Source organism: Sprattus sprattus (assembly GCF_963457725.1).
Source record: "Sprattus sprattus genome assembly, chromosome: 7".
NCBI classification, from domain to species: Eukaryota; Metazoa; Chordata; class Actinopteri; order Clupeiformes; family Clupeidae; genus Sprattus; species Sprattus sprattus.
This window is the reverse complement of record NC_137926.1, coordinates 20,830,804-20,852,224: the sequence shown is the minus strand read 5'-3', so window position 1 is coordinate 20,852,224 and position 21,421 is coordinate 20,830,804. Positions and strand designations below refer to the sequence as shown.

At 43.6% G+C, this 21,421-nt stretch overlaps 2 protein-coding genes across 2 annotated transcripts in view; one reads left to right on the top strand and one right to left on the bottom strand.

The window, feature by feature from the left end:
* The first annotated feature begins 2,104 nt into the window (after nucleotides 1–2,104).
* On the top strand, nucleotides 2,105–13,350 carry rgma (repulsive guidance molecule BMP co-receptor a). Its single transcript, XM_080841493.1, has 3 exons — nucleotides 2,105–2,392; nucleotides 5,683–6,206; nucleotides 9,194–13,350. The coding sequence occupies exons 1-3, from the start codon at nucleotides 2,311–2,313 to the stop codon at nucleotides 9,899–9,901; spliced, it is 1,314 nt and encodes a 437-aa protein (XP_080697619.1). The 5' UTR covers nucleotides 2,105–2,310; the 3' UTR covers nucleotides 9,902–13,350.
* Nucleotides 13,351–13,683: 333 nt separating this feature from the next.
* chd2 (chromodomain helicase DNA binding protein 2) overlaps nucleotides 13,684–21,421 on the bottom strand; it is a 35,752-nt gene continuing 28,014 nt past the window's right edge. The window contains exons 33-39 of the mRNA XM_080842389.1: nucleotides 19,425–19,565; nucleotides 18,831–18,947; nucleotides 18,137–18,315; nucleotides 17,472–17,571; nucleotides 16,958–17,129; nucleotides 16,410–16,692; nucleotides 13,684–16,018 (exon numbers count right to left, since the gene is read on the bottom strand). Of these exons, the coding sequence (XP_080698515.1) occupies nucleotides 15,661–16,018; nucleotides 16,410–16,692; nucleotides 16,958–17,129; nucleotides 17,472–17,571; nucleotides 18,137–18,315; nucleotides 18,831–18,947; nucleotides 19,425–19,565 (1,350 nt within the window). The 3' untranslated portion in view covers nucleotides 13,684–15,660. The remainder of the gene's footprint in view (nucleotides 16,019–16,409; nucleotides 16,693–16,957; nucleotides 17,130–17,471; nucleotides 17,572–18,136; nucleotides 18,316–18,830; nucleotides 18,948–19,424; nucleotides 19,566–21,421) is intronic.

Sequence of the window (21,421 nt, the reverse complement as noted above, 5' to 3'; positions counted from 1 at the left end):
CTATGTGACAATTTCTGTTTTGTGCGGTTTCTGAAACGTCATTTATTTCTTCTTCGTTCCTTTCTTTAATTTTTTGTTTGTAACATGCATCATTTTTGTAACATGCATCATTAGTCTCCATTCATTACAAATAAGCCAAAAATGTAATATTTTCATTTCCAAACAACTCATATGCTATCCTAGCCAGTTACAGACAAATAGCCTACTTATTCGTCTTCCAAGACCAATATTTGAGTGTTTGGGAGGCGCATGACTAAGAAAAATAGCCAAGGTGCTTTTAACCACGTATTTTTTTGTATCTAGACAAATGGCATGTTGTCATATGCCGGTCATATTACAGATAGGCCTATACTTCTCACCGGTCATTTTTAATGGGGCATGCTGTAGACCCCATACCAGTAAAATGTCAAAATAACACTGTTGGCCAACATTGAACATTGGCTACTTATTGTGACCATATAGTGAATAAAACATACGCAATAGCCTATCTAAAGCTGTCTGTACTTGATAGTATACTATCTGCCTTTCTGAAGGGGGTGAATGTGAAACTTACACTGTGTCTCAGCTGTGAGGGTCAGTTATTAGGCAGGGATGCGTACAGTGCTGCTGGTTTCAGCTACAGCGGTAGTGCAAGCGCCATCTATTGGGAGTAGGTGCGGAAGTACAAAAGATGTCCGCTCTCAAGTTATCATTGGTTGGATTGGTCTGTATGTATGGACATTACCTTACATTTTCATAACTGACACAAAGATGCGCTGTTTATGCCGCAAAGTTGCCTATTTAGGCCCTGCGAGAAATGCCTTTTGTCCTTTTAGTTTAAAAAATCCCACAATGTGCAACACTTTTAAAAGATCAGATGTTGAAGTGGTATATACAGCACCATGTTTATTTTCATTCACTTAATACATCTTAAGTTATCAAATACTTTGGATTAACTGTCCTGACGATGCCCAAGTCATGCACCCACAAACTATTCAACTATGTTCGCTCAAACCTCTATTTCACACAGCAACACATAACTTGTCATGGTTTCACAGAAATCATTATGATCTATTTCCACGATTAGTGTGGAAGGCTGTTGATATTTTAGATAAAGAACCAATCAAATTACACTCATTCCTTCTGTGCTCCTGAAGCAACATGTTGATTGGCTGGTACATATGGCTTGGGTTCGGGGCAACTTTTTGGGCCAGGTCTGTGGACTGCTTTTTTGATTGCACAAACGGACAGCAGAGGACTGTACAGAGCAATTTGCTGAATAACAAAAACAATTTGGATAAGATTCACAGAACTACCTTTAACAGTGATATTGAAATCAGAATACCCCTTGAGTTTAAGTTAACTCATAGAGTGTGGAAATTGCGACCCTTTACAGTTGAGCCATATTACATATGTTGTTTAACCCCTCCTTTAACAGCAAACATGTCAAGAAAGGGGTAAGGCTTCATATCAGCCTGATTCTTAATATGTTTCTTATTAGGTTAATATAAAATAAGAAAGTTACTGTTGCTGACACCAACCCACCTAGGTCTACGCCATGACTGAGAAATGTCTACCTGGTCAAAGGCCTGAGTTTTATGTGTCAAACCTCTTGGACATTAAACCAGTGTCTGAATGTGTCATACAGAGCTCATTCTGTGTCCTGAAAACGCTTTTCTTGTCATTCCCCCAAACTTCTTGATGATCCATAAATGTCAAACTGTCCTCTGTTTCCCTTTTTAAATGATTTCCAAACAACACTGTTACATTTTCTATTGACTAGAAAGAAATAAAAGAAACGTTACTCAAACGTACTTCTCATTACTAGCTGGCAACATATTCATCGTCTATTTCCTGTGAGAGTGTATGTTTGCTGTGAAGCCTACCAGGCTAAAAAAGTTATCCGATAACACTCTCTAGTAGGGATTCAACGTGACCCAATGTGGGCTATGGTGAACAATTTTGCAAGTTTGCGAGGCAGGGGTGTAATTTGAGGCTGAAGGGGGTTGAGGGGTGGATCTAAGTCTTCTTATTGGTGCAGTTCCTGGAGTAGGCTGCCCTTTCTTGACACCCCTGAAAGAAGATCGATGTTTTTTTTCTTTAGTGTTTGTTGAGGAATTCCAAGACTCGGAGAGTTGTATGAACCTCAACGGGTGTTTGGCGCTTGCTTGAAAAGTCTTTTGCAAACTATCAACGGAATGATTTCAACCCGAATTAGTTTTCTAGCGATCTTAAAGGAATTCTACGTCATAAGTAACTCGCTCTTTCTTTTCTCCTCGCCGTGCTGACTTGACCAGGGAGAGGAGAGGAGCGCTGTCCCGTGCTGGATGGATGGTTATGGGGAAAGGAGCAGGACCTTCGGCGCTACAAGTCGGCAAGATCCTCGCTGTATTTCTTTATCTCTTTCCTGCAGGTGAGTTTTTAAACTTTAACTTATTATCACACAACAGACATGTTTAGATTAGGCCTACTTGAGATTATATTTACCCAAACGTATCTCCTTTGAATGGATTGAGCGAGATGGAGAACAGGCTGTAACAAATTAACTACATGTAACAACAAATTCGTCAGCTAGGCGAAAAAAAAACGGCTGCGCAAAGTTAACTTTTTGTAACCTGCTTGCAATTGCAAAAATATCATCCCAATTCTACTTTTGCATCGATACTGCGTTCTGATGTTTGGCAAAATCAGAGTAAAATATCTATTGAAAACCTGCAGCGATTGTTTATCTGAATATGATGTGCTCGTTTCCGGGGAGCCAGTGACTGAAACCTGCGTGGATTTTGGCGTATATAAAATGTTAGCTGTTGAATCTCTTGTCTTGTGTACGGGCATAGTCGTGATTTATTTTTCGTCCACTTAAACCCACTCCAAAATGTATTTGTTTTCGCGTTTCCCAGTCACGCACATTCTCCCATGGCTCGCCTCAGCCGTATACATTCCTCTCAAGCCCCCAGGTACTGTTTAGTTTGGGGGAGGGGGTTCTATCCAGATCCCCAACTTGGTTTCCCTAGATTTAACGTAATGGCCTTACCTTGTGCCTTGACTGTGAGAATAAAACTTGAATTAATAGACAAACAGACGCGTTGTAAATTGTTTCATAGATTGTCTCGGAGTTTTGGCTAGGCCTGCTTAACAATGCCTTAACCTTACCTACATCAATATTCTTTACCCGTCATACACGTATACAAATACACTCAATCGTGCCAGATCATTTTAAGCTATGAACGATAAAGCCACTATGGCCATGATACCGCCTCCAAGACCATTTAACACCTCGACGAAGCTTATCTTTTTTTCTTTCAAGTCATTTAACGTCAAACAAAAAGATATCATGAAAGTGATAGAGTGGCTGACAGTCCATTTCAGATTGAGATTAGTTTATTGGATTTTATCAGATTGGTGATAAATGCCTTTTGTTGTGGGGAGGCGGGAGAGGTGTGGATGGGGGTTGCATACTGAGGCGCGCGGGGAGGGGGACGGTGATGGTGTCAGCTGATAGTGGGATTTTTGGTGTCACAAATTGGCCTATTTGACTAGTCATACGATACAACCACATTTTGAAACAGTTTGAAAGCAAGTCATCTTGTTCTGTGTAATACAGGACTAAGATATGTTGGTTATATTTTTTATAACAATACTACCACATGGCCACTTGTCTTTATTACAACATTGTAAGCATGCTTACCTTGCTCACACATATACACGTGCATGCACACACACGCAACCAACAAAATAGACAGACTATTGTACAAACGTTCTATAATACTTGAATTACTCCTTCATGAGTTTTGTCTCATACCTTAGCCTTTAGCTTGTGCCAAACAAGAAAGATTTTAATTTCAGCTCATGTAATCTAAGCCCTGTGGAATGCCTGTTTAAAATCTAATTTAGCCTTTGATTAGTGGCCTATTCGCAGTAGACAGGTGGATATCTTATACCCAGTCTGACCTGTGGAATACCAGGAGCTACCTTCTGTTCCGCCCTCTGGACGGAGAGCCAGTTTCTCCTTGGAGATCCTGTTTCTTTAAGAGAACACTCTTCACACATACACACACACACACACACACACACACATGAACCCACTCTCCCTCCTGCATGGGCGATGAAACTCAACCTAATCCTTTTACACAGGCCTAATTTATGACTCTGCTGGTCTCCTCTCAATGGCAAATTACATTGTCTTCATTCAGAGCTTTAAGACCTCCCCTCTCCCCCACATCCACAACACACACGCATGCATACACACAAACACCTTCACTAATGCAAACTCAAATTCATGCCCCCTTCTGTTTCACTAAGAAGTGAACTCCTCAGTGGGTGCCTTTTTGCCCAATCTCAGGGGTGGGGGGTGATGGCTCTTGCTGAGTTGTTCTCAAAAGGCTGCTTAGACTGCCAATACCACAACTCTCTTGGTGTGAAAATGTGTTAGTTCGCACTCAATGCTTAACTAGCATTTGTCCCTTTGCAATGGGGGCCATTTGCATGTTCCCTTTCCGTTTGTCCCTGTGTCAATCTCTAAAATTAGCTTGTTTGTTTGTGTAGAGTATTAGCCTCCATGATAAACGATACCCTGATTCACAACAATCTCTACGTTGATCATATCCTGTGGGCCTGCTACAGAGGCCACGGTTTCTCTGTTTTTATAGCCTTGCCGTGAGGTAATCAGGTTTAAAAAGCCTGCTGGAGCATCATCACTCTGTAATGGTGCCAGTTCAGATTCTTATTAGGTTAGCTCAGCAGCTTTCAAGTGTTGATATAGAGTTCATTTTCTTATTGGGTTTTAGGTCTTGAAATAGAGTATTCATTTTCTTATTGTGTATAATACGTTTTGGGATATGCTGGTTTATGAAGAGTTTCACAAAAGTGGTCAACAGATAATGAACCAAGGCGTCATGTTGGAGATGCTTTTGTAAAAAAAAAGCGTTGTATGTATTTTTTGGCTGTGTGTGTGTGTGTGTGTGTGTGTGTGTGTGTGTGTGTGTGTGTGTGTGTGTGTGTGTGTGTGTGTGTGTTGGGTGGAGTTATACGACTCCCTTTTGGAGTTGATAGAGTTGCATGAAATTTCTGAGCAGGATTGATTTTTAATGAAGTGCACTCACACATGATGGAAGCTGGCAAGTCTCAGCCTCTTGGAGCCACATTTATTTGGAGGAATGTTGGTTTCATTACATGTGACCATGCAGTTGCTCAGTGGAAATAAATACTCAATTTGCCAAGAGACCCTTTGGGGAAAGACAGAGTAAAGGAGATGTGGCATGATTTAAAAACAGTTTCTGAAAGCTCATGCACATGTTCATGAGCAGCTGTCGAGATTTATGTTTACAGTGACAGTATTCACATATGAAACAGTACACATATTCAATGAAAACACAGGCCATTACACGAATCATGGAATGTTTTTATTTTAAGTAAGCACTATTATTCTTTACTCTGAAAAGGGAGGGAAGGGCACTCAAAATCTGTGTTTTTAAGATGGTTGATAAAACCTTCAAACTGACGACTGCACCTGGGCCTGAAAAATGGTCTGCAGTTTGTATTTCTTTTTATTTAATTGATACCCAATAATATTTTCAATCTTTGGTCTCAACAAGGGACCCCTTAAATTCATGTTTCTGCCATAAATAATGCACAGTTGTAAAGTTCTCTTCTAGAGTTTCTCTGTGGCTCATGTTTCGGTCTGTTTCCCCTTTCCCCCGGCAGTGAGCCTGCAGTGTAAGATCCTCAAGTGCAACTCGGAATTCTGGGCTGCTACGACCGGTTCGGAGCCTGAGGCGGATGTGGAGTTCTGCACTGCGCTGCGGGCTTACAGCAGCTGCGTCCGTCGGACCGCCCGGACCTGCCGCGGTGACCTGGCCTTCCACCTGGCCCAGCATGGCATCGAAGACCTGATGAGCCAGCACAACTGTTCCAAGGAGGGCCCCACATCCTCCCCCCGCGCCCCAGTCCCGGCGCCCCCTCACCAGCCGCAGCCTCAGCCCCAGCCAGACGTAAACTCGGACGGGCCGGAGGTGTGCCACTACGAGCGCAGCCTGCCGCGTGGCTCATCACCCCCAAACTACACCCACTGTGGCTTCTTTGGGGACCCGCACCTGCGGACGTTCAGAGACGACTTCCAGACGTGTAAGGTGGAGGGCGCCTGGCCGCTCATCCACAACAAGTACCTGTCGGTGCAGGTGACCAACACACCTGTCATTCCCGGCTCCTCCGCCACCGCCACCAGTAAGGTGAGAATGAGTCCCTTTTGTTCCTCTCTCCTCCCTTTTCAGCTCTTGCGCTTTGTGTCGCTGGTTAAGAACATATAATAAAGAATAGTGTACATTTTCCCTGGAGCCAGAGTGTGTAGAGATCTAAAGGCTGGTGTTGCACTTAGCATTGTATTGGGATTTTTGGCAGGTATTGGGTTAATGAAGGCTCAGCAGCTCGAGCATGTAGTGGAGGAGGGGAGGGAGGACTGTGAGTTTGGACTGTGGTTAATATTTGGATGGCCTCCATGGCAGATGAAGACGTGATAAACAGAGCAATTGATGAGGCTGCGATAAGCCTAGCTTTTTTTTCAGCTGTGGGAATGCCAGTATCAAAACAGCAGTAATAAGTCAGAATGTTACCAGGCTCCAAGCTTCTCTGTTTTTTTTTTACCAGACTGCCAAGACTAATGTTACTATATCTATGACAGTCCTTGCCATTGTTTGTATGTGAATTAAGGGCCTGTTGTTTTAACTAAGTGCTCAGTCCATACAGGAAACGGCTGATATTTTCTCCACATTAGCTGGCCTTCATAACTCATAAATTATCATTGTTTTGCTTAACGGTACACTGGACAGGCTGGAGGACTGCCAGAAAATGTACCCAGCTGCAGAGGCGAAGGTGAAAGTCAAGACCTGGTAGTTGTGCACTTGCAGACCACTAATCCATTTATGTTGTACTGGGTTCACTTTTTGGTTTGCCTTTGCCAACTGGTAATTAAGTGACCACAGGCCATGTTTTAATCACAGCCCTCCTTGTGCAGTCTTGGTTCTATGTGAATGAAAGGAGGACGAAGAGGGGGAAGGCATAAGGAACATAATAGAACTTTGTCCTCAGTCACATTAAGGAACAGGGCTAATTTTCCGTCATCAGGATCCAGTAATAACGTGCTATTAAGCATGCTGAACTTTTGGGCTCTTTTATCCTTTTGATAGCGGTAATTCGGTGTGGAGTTGTGTTTGGAAACAAATGACAGAGGCTCTGAGACTTTTTACTAGGGTAGACAAAGGGAAAACAACGCAGCAGATGATGCCACCTGTGCAAACAGTCCTCTCTTTCCTGTCCTCCACTCTCCTTTCCTCCCCCAACTCCTTCACCTCCCTTATTGGGCAGGGCCTAGGGGTGCACGATATAGGGGGAAGTTTTGTCTGTGTCATGATACAGAGTGTGTCATATCTTGTCCATGTTGCTTTTAGGATACAATATGGAACTGTTATAAAATAGCTTTGTGCTCCATTTCTAAGAATATACCCCTCAAGGAAATAAGTCTGTTAGCAAATATGCTCTTTTCGGTCATGAAAGATGTAAAATAAAAAGCTAGATATATATACCATTTTGTACAAAGACGATTTCGGGAAAAAGTTGTTGCACACAAAGATGGCAGAGAGACAGAAAGACCAAGAGAAAAAGAGAAAGAATGAGAGAAAGAGACGGATAATTGAATGGACCAAAAAATTAATAAGCACTGATAAAAGCGCACTTTGAGTTATGTTCACAGTGTTTCCATGACACATCTTTGAACAGGAAAAACGTGTAAAGATTTTAATGGTTACTATATAAAGTTGTCATATCGCCCAGCCCTAATAAGGCCTACTTTGTACAGGCTCTTAGTCTAACATGACTGGACTGATTACTTTTCGGTCTTTCTGTTCCTACCCCCTGCTGCCCTCTCCCCTTTTACTAAAGGCTTTTGTATAGTTTAATGAAATGTCGATGTAAAATGTATTAAGAGAACTTGTTAAAGAGTTGACAGTGGTATAACCGGACACACACACACACACATACAAACACACACACACAAACACACACACACAAAAACATGCCTGGGACAGAATCATAATCTTTAAAAAAAATCTCGTTTCAGACTTTATCATATCGGCCTTGTCTTGGTTATAACAGTGTTGCTAGTTTCAGGGATTTTCGGAGTGAAAGGTAAACTGTTGGCTAGACATAGGCATGTAGCTACATGACCTGGCATACAGAGTTTGTGCTTGGCGTGAGACATATTTAGGTGGTGAGAGGTGATCTGAAACCTGTGGGCAACTCAGTGTAGGCTTTGGTTCCTAGTGCATAGATCAGGAAACTTCTGACCTTTCCTGTAGACCTTTAGATCAGTAATACATACCCACATGCCACATCAGACAACCAGCGAAGTTTGTGGAGTTGAGCACTGTGAGTGTCTGATTACTTAAAACCACCCAATTCGTAATGTGCATATCTGTTCAAAATGTTCTTCACACTGAGGTACACTGAGGTTATGTTCTACTCCCATACCCCGTCACCTCAGACAGCACACTCACTCTGTCATCTCAGGGTCACCAGTGTGACAGCCCCCCGACAGCCCCCCCCCCCACTCCACCCTGGTACGGCAGCGCCAGTCTTGGTTAATTAGCCCCCGCCACACGCACAGGCCCTGGCCGACTGGCGCAAGGCCACTCCCTGGAGCAAGGTTCTGGGGTTCACAGGCCACTCTGAGAAGCATGAATGGATTGCCTTTGTGTCTGCGAACTGAGGCCTGATTTAACAGAGACTAGACCTGTGTTCCTCTGCAAGCGTTTACTTTGGCCTCCTGCACGTTCGAGCTGCAGCTGAAATGTGACACTTAAGACAGACTTGCTTAGGGAGAGTGAGGCTGCATTAGTGCTGGTTCTTTTTCCCCTTCTCTGCAACACTAAAGAGCTCCATTGAATTGCTTTAACATAATAATACTTGATTTAGTATCAGCCTTGGCTTTAAAGACATTTATTTGATTGTTGGCGTATAACATTCAATGTACATGTATGTAGTGCACATGAGAAAGTAACTGTAATGTTGAAGACGCAAACTAATTTTTGTGAGAGAACTGAGAGTACCATGAAGACTTATGTGAGACATTTTTGTCTGACTGTGCATGAACTACCATATTTCAGGTGTCGGTGTGGCATTGGTGGCTTCTCACTGACCTTTTTATTTTGTTTTTGATTTTCAGCTGACAATCATTTTCAAGAACTTCCAGGAGTGCGTCGATCAGAAGATGTACCACGCAGAGACCGACGAACTCCCAGCAGCATTCGCTGACGGCTCGAAGAACGGCGGCGATCGCCACGGTGCAAATACCTTGCAAATCATCGAAAAGGTTCCGGGTCAGCACGTTGAGATCCGGGCACGCTACATCGGCACCACCATCGTGGTCCGGCAGGTGGGCCGCTACTTGACATTCGCCGTGCGGATGCCTGATGAGGTGGTGAACTCTGTGGAGGACCAGGACAGTCAGGACCTGTACCTGTGCCTACACGGCTGCCCCGCCAACCAGCGCATCGACTTCAGGACATTCAGGGCCCACACCGTTGAGAGTCAGGCCCAGGGCCGGGGAAGGCCTGGCGGCGGCGCACTCCATGGCTTTACCTACAAAACGGCTACGGCTAAGTGCAAAGAGCACCTCCCGGTGGAGGACATGTACTTCCACTCCTGCGTCTTCGACCTGCTGTCGTCAGGGGACATCAACTTCACCCTGGCGGCTTTCTACGCCTTGGAGGACGTGAAAGTGCTCCACTCCAACAAGGACAAGCACCACATTTTCGAGAGGGACATGCGTTTAGGCAACACGAGCCACAAGGGGTCCTGCTCTGTCCTCTTGCTTCTCCTCAACCTGTTGGTTCTGGTGCTTTGGACTGAAGGTTGCTCGGCGCATCTATAGTCCTCCAACCGCGATCACTATTGTCATTGTTGTCATCTTCATCATCGTGTGATGGCTGTGAGAGAGATGTGTGCATTGCGAAACACTGGTCTCACCGTGTCACGTCCAGTCTGTCAGAGGCTGAGCTCCTGCACTGGTCCACCCCCTCACTCCCAACTCCAGGGAGGAAGGGGGAGATCCAAAGGGGCTCTGAGCCAGGTCATCGCACTCATTCCAGCCATGGACTCATTTGTGTTTGGTCGTTGGGGCTGAGGGGAACAGCATCATTGTAATCTGTCAAGATGGAGTGAGATCCCTCTGGTTGTCTGTCATCACGTTCATTTGTCTGGTTGTGATGGAGGAGAAGCTGCAGTGAGAGACCCCCACCCCACCCCCCCAGGACACACTCACACAGACACAACACATACACACACACACACACTCGATCCATCCCTCCCCACCTCAGTCTTTCAAGAGCTTGGATGTCCAGCTTTCGGATTTAATCCCTCATTCCCAGGGAGGGTGAATGGTCCACGGGAGATGATGGGACTGGGGATGATCTGTGGAAAGAAGGATATGTTTTTCCTCGTCTCCTTCTTCATCCCCTCCTCTTAACTTACACTTTACGGATCTCCTCCTTGACTGGTGCCAAGCGAGTGGAGTGGTTGTATGTGGCCCCTGGTGTGTGTGTGTGTGTGGAGGGTGGGGGTACCAGGGGTGGCCATGACAGGAGCTGTTAGTAACCTCTGCTGAGTATGAGGCCTTCCCTGAGCTTCCTGTTTGATGAGCCTCCAGAGCTGGGAGAGGCCAGAGCTCACTGAGAGGGAGCCCTTAGCCAAAGGGACGTCAGAGCAACGAGCCTGGTTGTCTGCAGTGGAGATTAATTGGCCGTAACGCCAGGTCCTTTTGTACAGCTTGTGTGTGTGTGTGTGTGTGTGTGTGTGTGTGTGTGTGTGTGTGTGTGTGTGTGTGTGTGTGTGTGTGTGTGTGCGTGTGTACTCTGTGCATGTCTGTTAGTGTGTGTTGCTTTGGATATCCTGTGAGTGTGTGTGTGTTCCTTAGAACTGTAGAATTGTAGTTGGGAGACATATTTGCTAATGTCTTTATACTGCACCCAGGGTTTCAATATAGCGCTGGCCTGGTGGTCTAAGGTCACTCAGAATGGCCTTCGTCTGCCAAAAACATTTGCCAAAGTGAATTGGCAGACAGATTGGAAAAAAACCTCCTACTTCACCGTTTCCATGTGTCAATAACAGTGTCAAAGAGAATTTTTTTCGTCAAAGAAAATACACCCACATTACTTTGGTGCTTCAATCTCGAAAATATTTATTGCTCTCTTTGATTGGAGCTCGTGCGGACTTCATTCGACCGCTAACAAAAACCAAGCCCAGAGCAAGCTAATTTGGGGCACATAGAAAGGGCAGGTCGCCATGCGAACAATATGTTTACAGATTTTTTCAAAACTCAAAATTAACATCGATCAACTGAACAGAGAGAGCCTCCATTACTTAAATCCCAACATGGAAGGGGACCAGGCAGCACAGAGCTGCCAGAGCTTTTTGTTTTGTTGTCAGACTCAACGTTGTTGGGTCGGTTTACAATCACGGCGCTGTGGAAGGTGCCCAGTTGAGCTGGGGGAACTGGCCAAGCACAAAGACTAGCTGGGCCGGGTTATATGGGGTGCATGACCCCACAGGCAGACTCATCCGTCTTTCTGACTGCTCCTCGAAGAATAAAAGGCTCTCTCCGTTTTCAAAAAAGAGGGTGTCGACGTGGCTGTGCTGTAGGCCTCTCTTGACTCACAACTCTGCAGATCTGTGAATTTATGGCTGAGGCCCTTTGCCAAAGAACCAGCCCTGGTGCCAACAACGTTCCCCAAACATCTGAGTTGTTTCTTGCTCACTCTCTCCCACTCGCTCTCTCTCTCGCTGAGTCTTTCTGCACTCACTCACCCACTCTGTCTCTTTTACCCTCTCCCTCCCTCTCTCTTTATCCCCTCCTCTCTCTTTATCCTTGCATCTCTCTCTCTCTCTCTTTCTCTCTCTTCTTTGGGAACCTTTGTGGTTCACCTAAGTATTTGGACTCCAACCAGACGTCCTGATTGTGTATAATACTGGAAGGTGCTGCTAAACGAAATCAGTGGATGGACTTGAGTTTGTGAGCGGTATGCACGAGAGGAGATCTAACAGAGTGCAGTGTCAGCCATGCTCTGATTATCCACAGATCGTCTTCACCACTACTTCCATTGCAAAGGAGGCATCGCTGTTGTTGTTTTTTTTTCTTCTCTGTTACAGAATCCTCCAGCACCATTTTTGGAAAAATATGAAGTCAAATAAAAAATAAATAAAGTGGGATAAGGATTGGGGGGTTTAGTTAAATGTTTATAGCACTAAAAATGCCTGCTGTACTAAGAAAAAATACCTTCTGGGTGCCTCGTAATATCAATGCTAATGTTAGAACAACATGCCCACTCCCATGTTCAACTACATTATCAGGTCATTGTAATGCAGTAGATGCTTAGATCAACACCCCAGGCAGGTTGAAAGTGCATGTCGCTCCCTGATTTGCAAGAAGATTTGCTGATGGAAATTGGACTGTGGTGTTTATTCAGTCTTGCAGTGTGGATTTCGTGTTTCTTTAAAGACCACATTGAACATCTGTCTGAATATTGCTCCCAAAAGATTCACCTCGGTGCTGTGGTACTTCTCCCTACTGCACGAGTGGATCCAGCCTTTGCCAATACATTTATGCTAGATCTGTCCTCAGAGCTGAACACCTCCAAGGGGACGCTTACACTGAAACATCAGGCAGGGCGTACTACTGCTAACGCTAGCATGTGCCAGTGCAGACTTCATTTGGGTTTCAGACAGAATCTAACAAAATACCGGTTATCAAACCACAAGATGATTGTAATGTGGACTTTCTGTGTTGATAGTTGCGTAGTCAACTTTTATTGTTGGATGGTTCTTCATGTGTAATGTGAGTCTGTACATAGGTTTGTAAAAGTTGTTACATTTGGAAAAGAATAGTGTTTATTTGTTGTGTTCAAATTTTTGTAAATCTTGACATTTTATATATGAGTACAGTGAATGTGACCTTTTATTTAAAAAGAGAAAAGGTTCTATGTATGTGAAACAACACATCAAATGTTAACCAACGGAACAGATCTAAAGCAGAACGGAACTGAACCATATCCAAAAATAGGGAATTTAATGGTGTTTTTGTTGTTGTTTCCATAATGGAAGAAGCACTTTATGTTTTTGTTCATGTTTAGCTCTTAAGTGTCATGGACTTGATTGTGAATAGAGCTCATCAAAGTTGTAAAGCTAGGAAATAATAAAAACACAAAAACTAAACAAAACAAAAACTAAATGTATTACAGAATGGGTTTGCCAGAGATCAAACTTGGGCTTGTATGTAGGAATAAGACGGTGCCTCATGCCACATGTATATACTGTAAATTATTTATTGAGCGAAAATAAATTGTCTTGTCGATTTGTTTTGGAAAATGTGTCTTGTGTGTATCTTGATTTCCCATCTAGCTGCTAGAATTGAAGTGACTTGCAGTTTAAAAACTCTTTCAGCACGGCCTCAAGTCTACATGGCTTACACTGCCACCTGGTGTACACTTTGCTGTTGAATAAAATGTCTCAGTCCCTTGAGCCTTCTTCACGTCATGGAGTTAAACCATAGGCAGACATATTTTGTGATTTATCGTTAGTTTGAGGCAACATTTAAACACAGACATCTCAATTCTGAGACAAAATGGAAAACACCAGATATAACATTTTGATGTAGGAAAGTTTAATACATATAGGTCTATAAACATATGTACAGAATAGCTTGTGTGACCAGTGGCGTTTTAGTTTTATCTCGTCTATAAATTATTCTGGTTGGCATATCTGTCAGGATCTGTCCACCTCTGAGGGCTGTTGGGTAGTGTCTGGTTGGCAGGGGGTCTCTTGCAACAGATGCAACAGTCACCCTCAACCAGTGTATATGCGCACACAAACACTGATTCAAAGACATTAAAATCACACTTTGTAACCACACAACCTGAAAGTTTGTTCCCACCCCCTTTCCCAGAGTGGACTCAAGCAGTCTTCCTGCGTTCTTTGATTATGAAATCACGACCACCTAATACTGAGACATCACGGTGTTCAAATCACAGAACGTCCTGGCATCCATAGTCATGTGAATGTACATACGAATTAAGGCACATGGAGAGAATGTAAGGGGGGGGGGGACAACAAAAACAAAAAAAAACCACAACAAACATTTCCATGTGATTCATGTAAATATGTGATTCATGGTCGTGGCTGCAGAGCACTGCCCCTCTACTCAGACAGTGGCAAACCAGATGTGGGCGGGAACCAAGGCGGAGTCGGCTGTTCTCTGTGCTGGAGACTCCTGTCTCCTTGGATCATTTCCTGTTTATTTTATTCTTATAGACTTTCTAAGGTAGATGTGAAGCATACACACAAAAGATAAAAAGAAAGAAAGAAGGGGAAAAATAAAGAGCAAGTTACACTATTTTCTTTCTTGAGTACATCACTCAATATGAACAAAGTAGAAAAACAGAGGAGTTGTAGAGTACTGAACTTTTAGTGCAATATCAGATGCAGAAGAATGATTCCTACTGCCTATACTGGCCAATGAGGCTCCAACAGGCATTGAAATGGCTCAATGTGTACATCCTTTGGACAACAAATACAATGAAGAGGAGAGTAGCTTACATATCATAGTGTTCAGAGTCATCCGTTAAAGACATACACAGACCTTGAATACTGGTGCATAAAAGCCTCATTCTTACCATTAAGCTGGGCGACCATCAACAGTTATGTGCTTGTAGCACAGCTAAGGGATAGATACAAAATCTACAACCATACCAATGGTATTTTTTCTTCTTTTAGCAGACTGGTCAATTCAGTGATGGAAAAAAACCAGAAGTGGTTACTAATGATTCATTATCATTAACATTTAAAGTGACATTATTATTGTTTAAAAGGAAGCTGTTTCAGTGTAATTCACTGACCGTCCTTCTAGAGGGTGTGAGCCTTTGAGAAAGGTGCTGAGGGGAGGAGCCAATTAAAACACACATGATGGCTTCACCAGAGCTTCCTCAATGTAAAGCTTCTATGGCATGAAGGTGCAGCAGCCATGATCAGTTTTTGTAACACAGACTACTCTTTTCTAAGAATACAGATCCACATTTTTTGGGGGAAAAGAAATACAATGACAACTACAAAACAATCAAAAGCGACAAACATCAAAAATAAACGTTTTACTCTTGTGGAGGGGTCGATCCCTTCTCTGCTTACGTTCAAAAGGCCAAATGCATCAGGCACTTCAAAATGTGTGTCATTCAATCATACTTTTCAAAAAAGGCATCGAGATTGCTCCTGTAACAGTCCATAGGACTTAACATTTCTCACTGTTCAATTCAAGGAGTCCATAAATCGCCAGCTAACAGTTAGACAGCGTCTTCAGTCTGCTCCTCTGGGTCAAGCTGTGACCGGTCTCAGGTAGTGAAGAGGGGGGGAAGGGGGGTCTGGAGCGGGAGTGGTGCTTGCTCTTCTTGATCCCCTTCTGTTGAGCAGGTTGTTTGTGTATTGAGAAGGGGAGCACCCACTGTCTGCACTAGGCCAAGGCCAGAGGTGGTGGTGGCGGTGGCAGCAGCATCAGCAAGCCATTCTCCCTTCCCCCCCCAGCAAGGGCAGCCTTCACTGGGCACCATGTCTGGCCACAAGGCCTGAGGTCTCTGGAGGCCCGGAGCCCGTCTACCTGCTGTTCCAGTTGAAGTCCCCCGCGGGTTTGGGCTCGACGGAGGTCCGCTCGGGAGGCGTGTGTGAATCATGGGGAGACTTCTGGGCCTGCGGGGAGCGTGGATCTAGCAGAGGAGGGGGTTTGTCGGGGTGAAAGGGCCGGTGGTGGTCGGGCCCTGTGCCGGGGCCATGGTTACCTGAGGCTCCTCTGTGATCGGGCATCCGCCGAAAGTCTGATCCATGGCCTCCGCTGCTGCCTCCTCCTCCACCTCCACCACCACCACCACCACCTCCTCCTCCGCTGCCTCCTCCACTGCTGCCATAGCTCTGGGAGCGGAAGTCATCTGATCGCCTCCTCTTGGGGTCCATATGTCTGAGGAAGAGGAATTCGGCTTACATTAATGGCTGCAGTGCGTCAATCTGACTGTCTTAACAAATCCACCCACAGGTGGAGCATTGCCCCTCTCTCGTCAGTATAACCTGTAAAAAATGACTACATCCATTCGGATAGAAATTGGCCCAGATGAATGGATTGCATAACTAAAATACGGATTTGGTATTGAATTACATTCTTGAGGCTTCAGACACATAGCATTACATGCAATCAATATTTTCAAATAATTCTAAGGGGAGACAAAAGGAATCCAAGGACTTCTTTGGAAAACAGCTAGAAATCACAGGTCATTAAACATCTTCCAAGGATTTTTTGCAACTAAATACCAAGCTGCACAGCCTCATCTCTTTTACTCTCTCTCTCTGCTCACCTGTCATAGTAGTTGTCTCGGTGGCCTCTGTGGTCGCGGTCATCGCGGTCATCGCGGTCATCACGGTCTTCACGGTCGTTGCCGTACTGCTCGTAGGGCCTCTTCCGTGGGGAGCCACTGTTGCGGTAGCTCCCTGAGCTTCGGTAGGAGTCACCATGGGGACGCCGATCGCCATAGTGATGGTCCTTGTAGCGGTCGTAGGGGTGGTGCCGGTCACCCTGCCATGACTGGTTGCTGTTGCCAGGATAACCATAGCCCCGATCCCTCTTCCAGTCCCCTCGTTCTGTTCCAATATGAAAAGCACCAAAATGATGGTCAGCATCAACAACTCATGATAAGCAAATTCTGCTTTTCACAAAAGAATACCAATCAACAACCAAAAATACTCTACAAATAGATGAATATAAGAAATGGCTTACATATTGTATGGTAATATAAGAAATGGCTCACATATTGTATGGTATTTACTTAAAGATCCTTCTTACAGATTTCAATTTTTGTTAATTTCCCAACTAGGCCCTTTCCCCCTTATGATACTAGCATCTCACCGTCTCCGGGGAAGTGTCTCTGACCGTAGGGCTCTCTGTGGTGGCCGTGGCCAGGCTGAGAGGGGTGGCCTTTCTGGGAGGGCTGGGTGCCCGCGGAGTCCCGACTAGATCCAGAGGGCTCAGGCCTGAAGGGCTTCTTCTTGCCCGAGTCCTCCTTCTTACGATGCTCCTTCTAGAGAAAACAAACAACACAACAATTAGGCACTAGAAAAGTTCTGTTCCATAAACACCAAACTTGGATCTGCTGATTCTTAGCAAAGCTTCCTAAATATTCTCTGAGTAATCACCATCTGAGATGTCGTGACATTTGAGTTACTGTGACCTCACCCAGTAACCATAGTGGATCTATCCCTACACTGTGACCTCACCCAGTAACCATCGTGGATCTATCCCTACACTGTGACCTCGCCCAGTAACCATCGTGGATCTATCCCTACACTGTGACCTCGCCCAGTAACCATTGTGGTCTTTGAAAGCTACAACCATTAGAGGAGCTGCTGGGAAGGACACTCACCTCCTCCTCCTGTGAGCGTTTTTTCTGGGCCATCTTATACAGCTTGTGCAGCTTCCTGGCCCCAAACTCCGTGAATTTGGACACAAAAATCCACAGGTTTCTGAAGTACACAAAAACACACACGGACACATCTAGTTGTGAGAACTAAAGCAGCAGAAAGGAGAGGAGATCCTCACAAAACACCAACAACAGCACAGTTGCTGCTGATTAAAGGCTTGCTTGCATGCCAACTCATGTCTTTTGGCGATATAGTTTGTGATGGGGAAAGCTTTTTTCTCCCCACATTTTGGCAGGGTAGTCCGACCAGGACCAAAGAACTTCACAGCGCATAGCATAGGCGGCTAGTTGGACCGGCAGGTGCTTTATCTATCCTTTACATCACTATACATAATGAAACATATATTTGAAGATACCAGTACTAGTTGCCTATTTAAAAAAAAAAAAACCCACATGTTTCAAAAGTGGCAAATTGTGGCATACTGTCTCTTTAAGGACCACACATAATTTTTGTGTACACTCTTTATAAGAAAAAGCAAAAAAAAAGTCAATCAAGACATAGTTCTCAAACATTTGTTGATCCCTGATTTGGAACATGTAATATAATTTGCACACATATAAATAGACTGCTCAAGGAGGTCTGTCACGTGTTTAGCAGTTGGCTTCACCTGCGCCATGTTTTGACGTGCTCTGGGTCGTTGTAAGCTTTAAGGCACTCTGTGATGCGGTCTCCGATCTTCAGCAGGCAGGTGCGTGTGTGCTGCAACTGGTCCTGCACGCTCATCCCCTCGTCTGGCTTATCCAGCTGCTTCAGAGCCTTCTTCACCGGGCGCATACGCTCTTTACACTGCAAACACACACACACAAAGCCATTTAGCATATACAAACACTAAAGTATGCATAGATCCAAAATTCTAGTGTGAAAAACGCATACAAACGCACTGTGTATGCATACACCCTCATACACACACACACACACACACACACACACACACACACACACACACACACACATGCGTAAACAGACTAAAATATCCATTAGCGACCATCTGGGGTAACTAAACACCTTCTGGTAGCCTGTCAAGAAGACCATATCACACTTTCCCCAATGCATTATGCTCTGATTCATTCTCACGAGAAAAAGAGTGAGCACACTCAGAATATATTATAATAAATTATTATGGGATGAAACACTCCAATACACACGGGAGGAAAATATTTTCATCTTTCTGTGTGTAAATGGTATAGGTGTGCATGTGTGTGTGTGTGTGTGTGTGTGTGTGTGAGAATGTGCACATGCTTGTGCGTAAAAAGAGTGTGAGGGAGAGATAGAGAGAGCGAGCGTTAATGAAGATGACTTACGATGCTGAAGGTCTCCTGGTCCAGCTCATCATCCTCCTCCCCGATGGGTACAGGATCACTGCCCGCTGTGATGTGTACGGGCCCCTGGGGTTTCTTTCCTTTGGCTCCTGCCTTCATCTGAAAGGAGAGGCAACTCAGCACCGCCATACAATGCTAAAGGCCGCATTCAACCTAAATATGCCCTTGGTGCAATAATCTAAACACTGACACGAATACACGGCATATGCTAACTGATAATACGTCTAAATCAACAGACCTTTGTAATGTCGGATACAGGTTTAACAACAGAGAGGTGCGGCTTCTAGACTTGCATTAAGAGGTCATTTTGAGATGGTAAATGTATGATAAATACAGTGATTCAAGCCAGCAAAATGACATGCTGATCCAAAAGGATAATTACCCTCACATTAGCAGTTGGGTACATGTTTGTTTCCCTATAGCAACTGTGGCTGTAACAGATTTAATGGATTTCGTAGGAATGCGGCTTAAGAATTTTTAAATGACCTTTTAGAATCACATAATCATCATTGTCTTGTCTGCTAGAGATTGATTGATAAGGTGAACATCTTCCAACGTATTAAAAGAAACACACACCTTTTCTTTTTTCGCCTTGGATCGCTTCTTGTCTTTGTCAGCGCCTTTGTCTTTTTTAGGAGTTCCCTGCTTCTCTTTGTTCTCTTTGTTATCCTTCTTCTTCGGTCTCTTTTTGGCAGGTGATTTATCAGCCACGTCATCCTAAAGAAAAACACAACATGCTGCTCAGCGCTCCGTGAACACACCCTCATAATGTACGTGTTGGCATTTCAAATAGCTTCTGCCAGACTGTCAAAACCCTAATGGGGAAGCAAAGAGTGGATTGACTACAACCAGTGGTGGAATGTAACAAAGTATTTTTACTTCGTTACTGTACTTCGTTACATTTTTACGTATCTGTACTTTACTTAAGTAAAAATAATAGTGCATACTTTTTACTTTTACTTCGTTACATTTTGCAGCTATTATCTATACTTTTACTCCGCTACATTTCTACAATATGTGTCGTTATTCGTTACATTTTATGAACACAGTTTCGCCAAACTGTTGCCTACACAAAAATATGGATTGCGTTGCTTTAGGACGTTTCAACCAATCAGGTGGCTCTATGAGCTTCAATGACAGCAGAGTGTGTCTTTGGCAGCGGCACTACGGTAGCCTTGCCTGTTTGGCTTAAACATTCGACAAACAGCCTGACTAACAAACAACTTTTCAGCATGGATTCAGAGTCAGCCTCATCTGAAGACATGTTCAAGTTCAGAGGCCCCAAGAATAACTCGTGGAGGTTTCAGTGCGTTTCCTGTCTACCTCAAAAAAGGAGTTACTAGCCTTCAAAATTCGCCTTCAAATTTGGAGAACCCGTCGAGTTATGCAGAGTTCTTGCTTTGCTAAGTTAATGTCTATGACTTTTGCATATCGTATGCAGTTACTGACATGATTTTATACTGTTATCTAGCAAAATACATGTTGACATACCGCAATAGCATCAAAATAACACGATTGTACCTTGATTATTAATTTGACGTAGTGGTAAGATAAAACTGGTAGTTTAGCAATGCCAAGCTAACGTGAAGATTTGCCTTTTTTATTGACTGGTTATTGCCTGGCATGCAAACTTAATGCCTAGTCTTGGGTTACTCAATATGTTTTGTTTTTTTCTTTTCTGCAATCAATAGAGCATAAAACTCTGCATTGACTAGTTTAACAACTCCATTTGTTTTTCATGTTTCATATTTCCATTTTTTACACGTTTACAATTAAATAAAAGATTAAAAGATATAAAATTGTGTCTTTATTGGTTTGGCTTAATGGTATTAACTTTACAAACAATCCCTGGTAGATAACTTGTCATCCGCAGAATTGTAAGATAATGAAGAGTAGAGTGTGAACAGTATTACAGACAATAGGCCCAATAAGTACACCAACCTTTCCAATTTACAAATGTTGTTGCTTATAATTATTACAAGTAGTGACATCTGTAGAGGCATTTATTACCAGTCGCTATTTCTTTATCAAAATGGCACCGCCTAGACATTGAGAGACAACCCATTGCGTGAGTACTTTTACTTTTACTTTTAAAGTAAATTTAAAAGTGAGTACTTTTTACTTAAGTAGGATTGTTGATGTAGTACTTTTACTTTTACTTTAATTTTCCTGGGTACTTGTACTTTTACTTAAGTACTAAACTTCAGTACTTCTTCCACCACTGACTACAACCATGTGTATTCTGCAATAATGACATTATTCAACTACCATTTCAAATATTGAAATAATGTTAGTGCAGCAGCATCAATATTAAACATGAGACTGTCATTACTAGCAACTATCAAAGTGTTCTTCTCATTATTTTCATAAACATAACATTTTTATATTATATCCGTTAAAGAAAAAGTTATAAAAAAATCTCCTTGAGCGCAGAAGGTGATAGATGGACACGGAGCAGAATACTTTTCATCTAATTGATTTAAATACTGATAAAAAAGCATTAGCGCAATATAGGCTATGCTTTGTGAGACCATGTTTATGTGGAGCAGACCCCATCAGTCTGAAAAGGTTGA

What these genes read in the sequence shown, in the direction of transcription:
- rgma (XM_080841493.1), top strand. Translation starts at nt 2,311, where the DNA reads ATGGTTATGGGGAAAGGAGCAGGACCTTCGGCGCTACAAGTCGGCAAG. An exon ending in TCTTTATCTCTTTCCTGCAG is followed by an intron (nt 2,393 to 5,682) that starts GTGAGTTTTTAA and finishes TTCCCCCGGCAG; the next exon opens with TGAGCCTGCAGTGTAAGATC. An exon ending in CCGCCACCGCCACCAGTAAG is followed by an intron (nt 6,207 to 9,193) that starts GTGAGAATGAGT and finishes TTTGATTTTCAG; the next exon opens with CTGACAATCATTTTCAAGAA.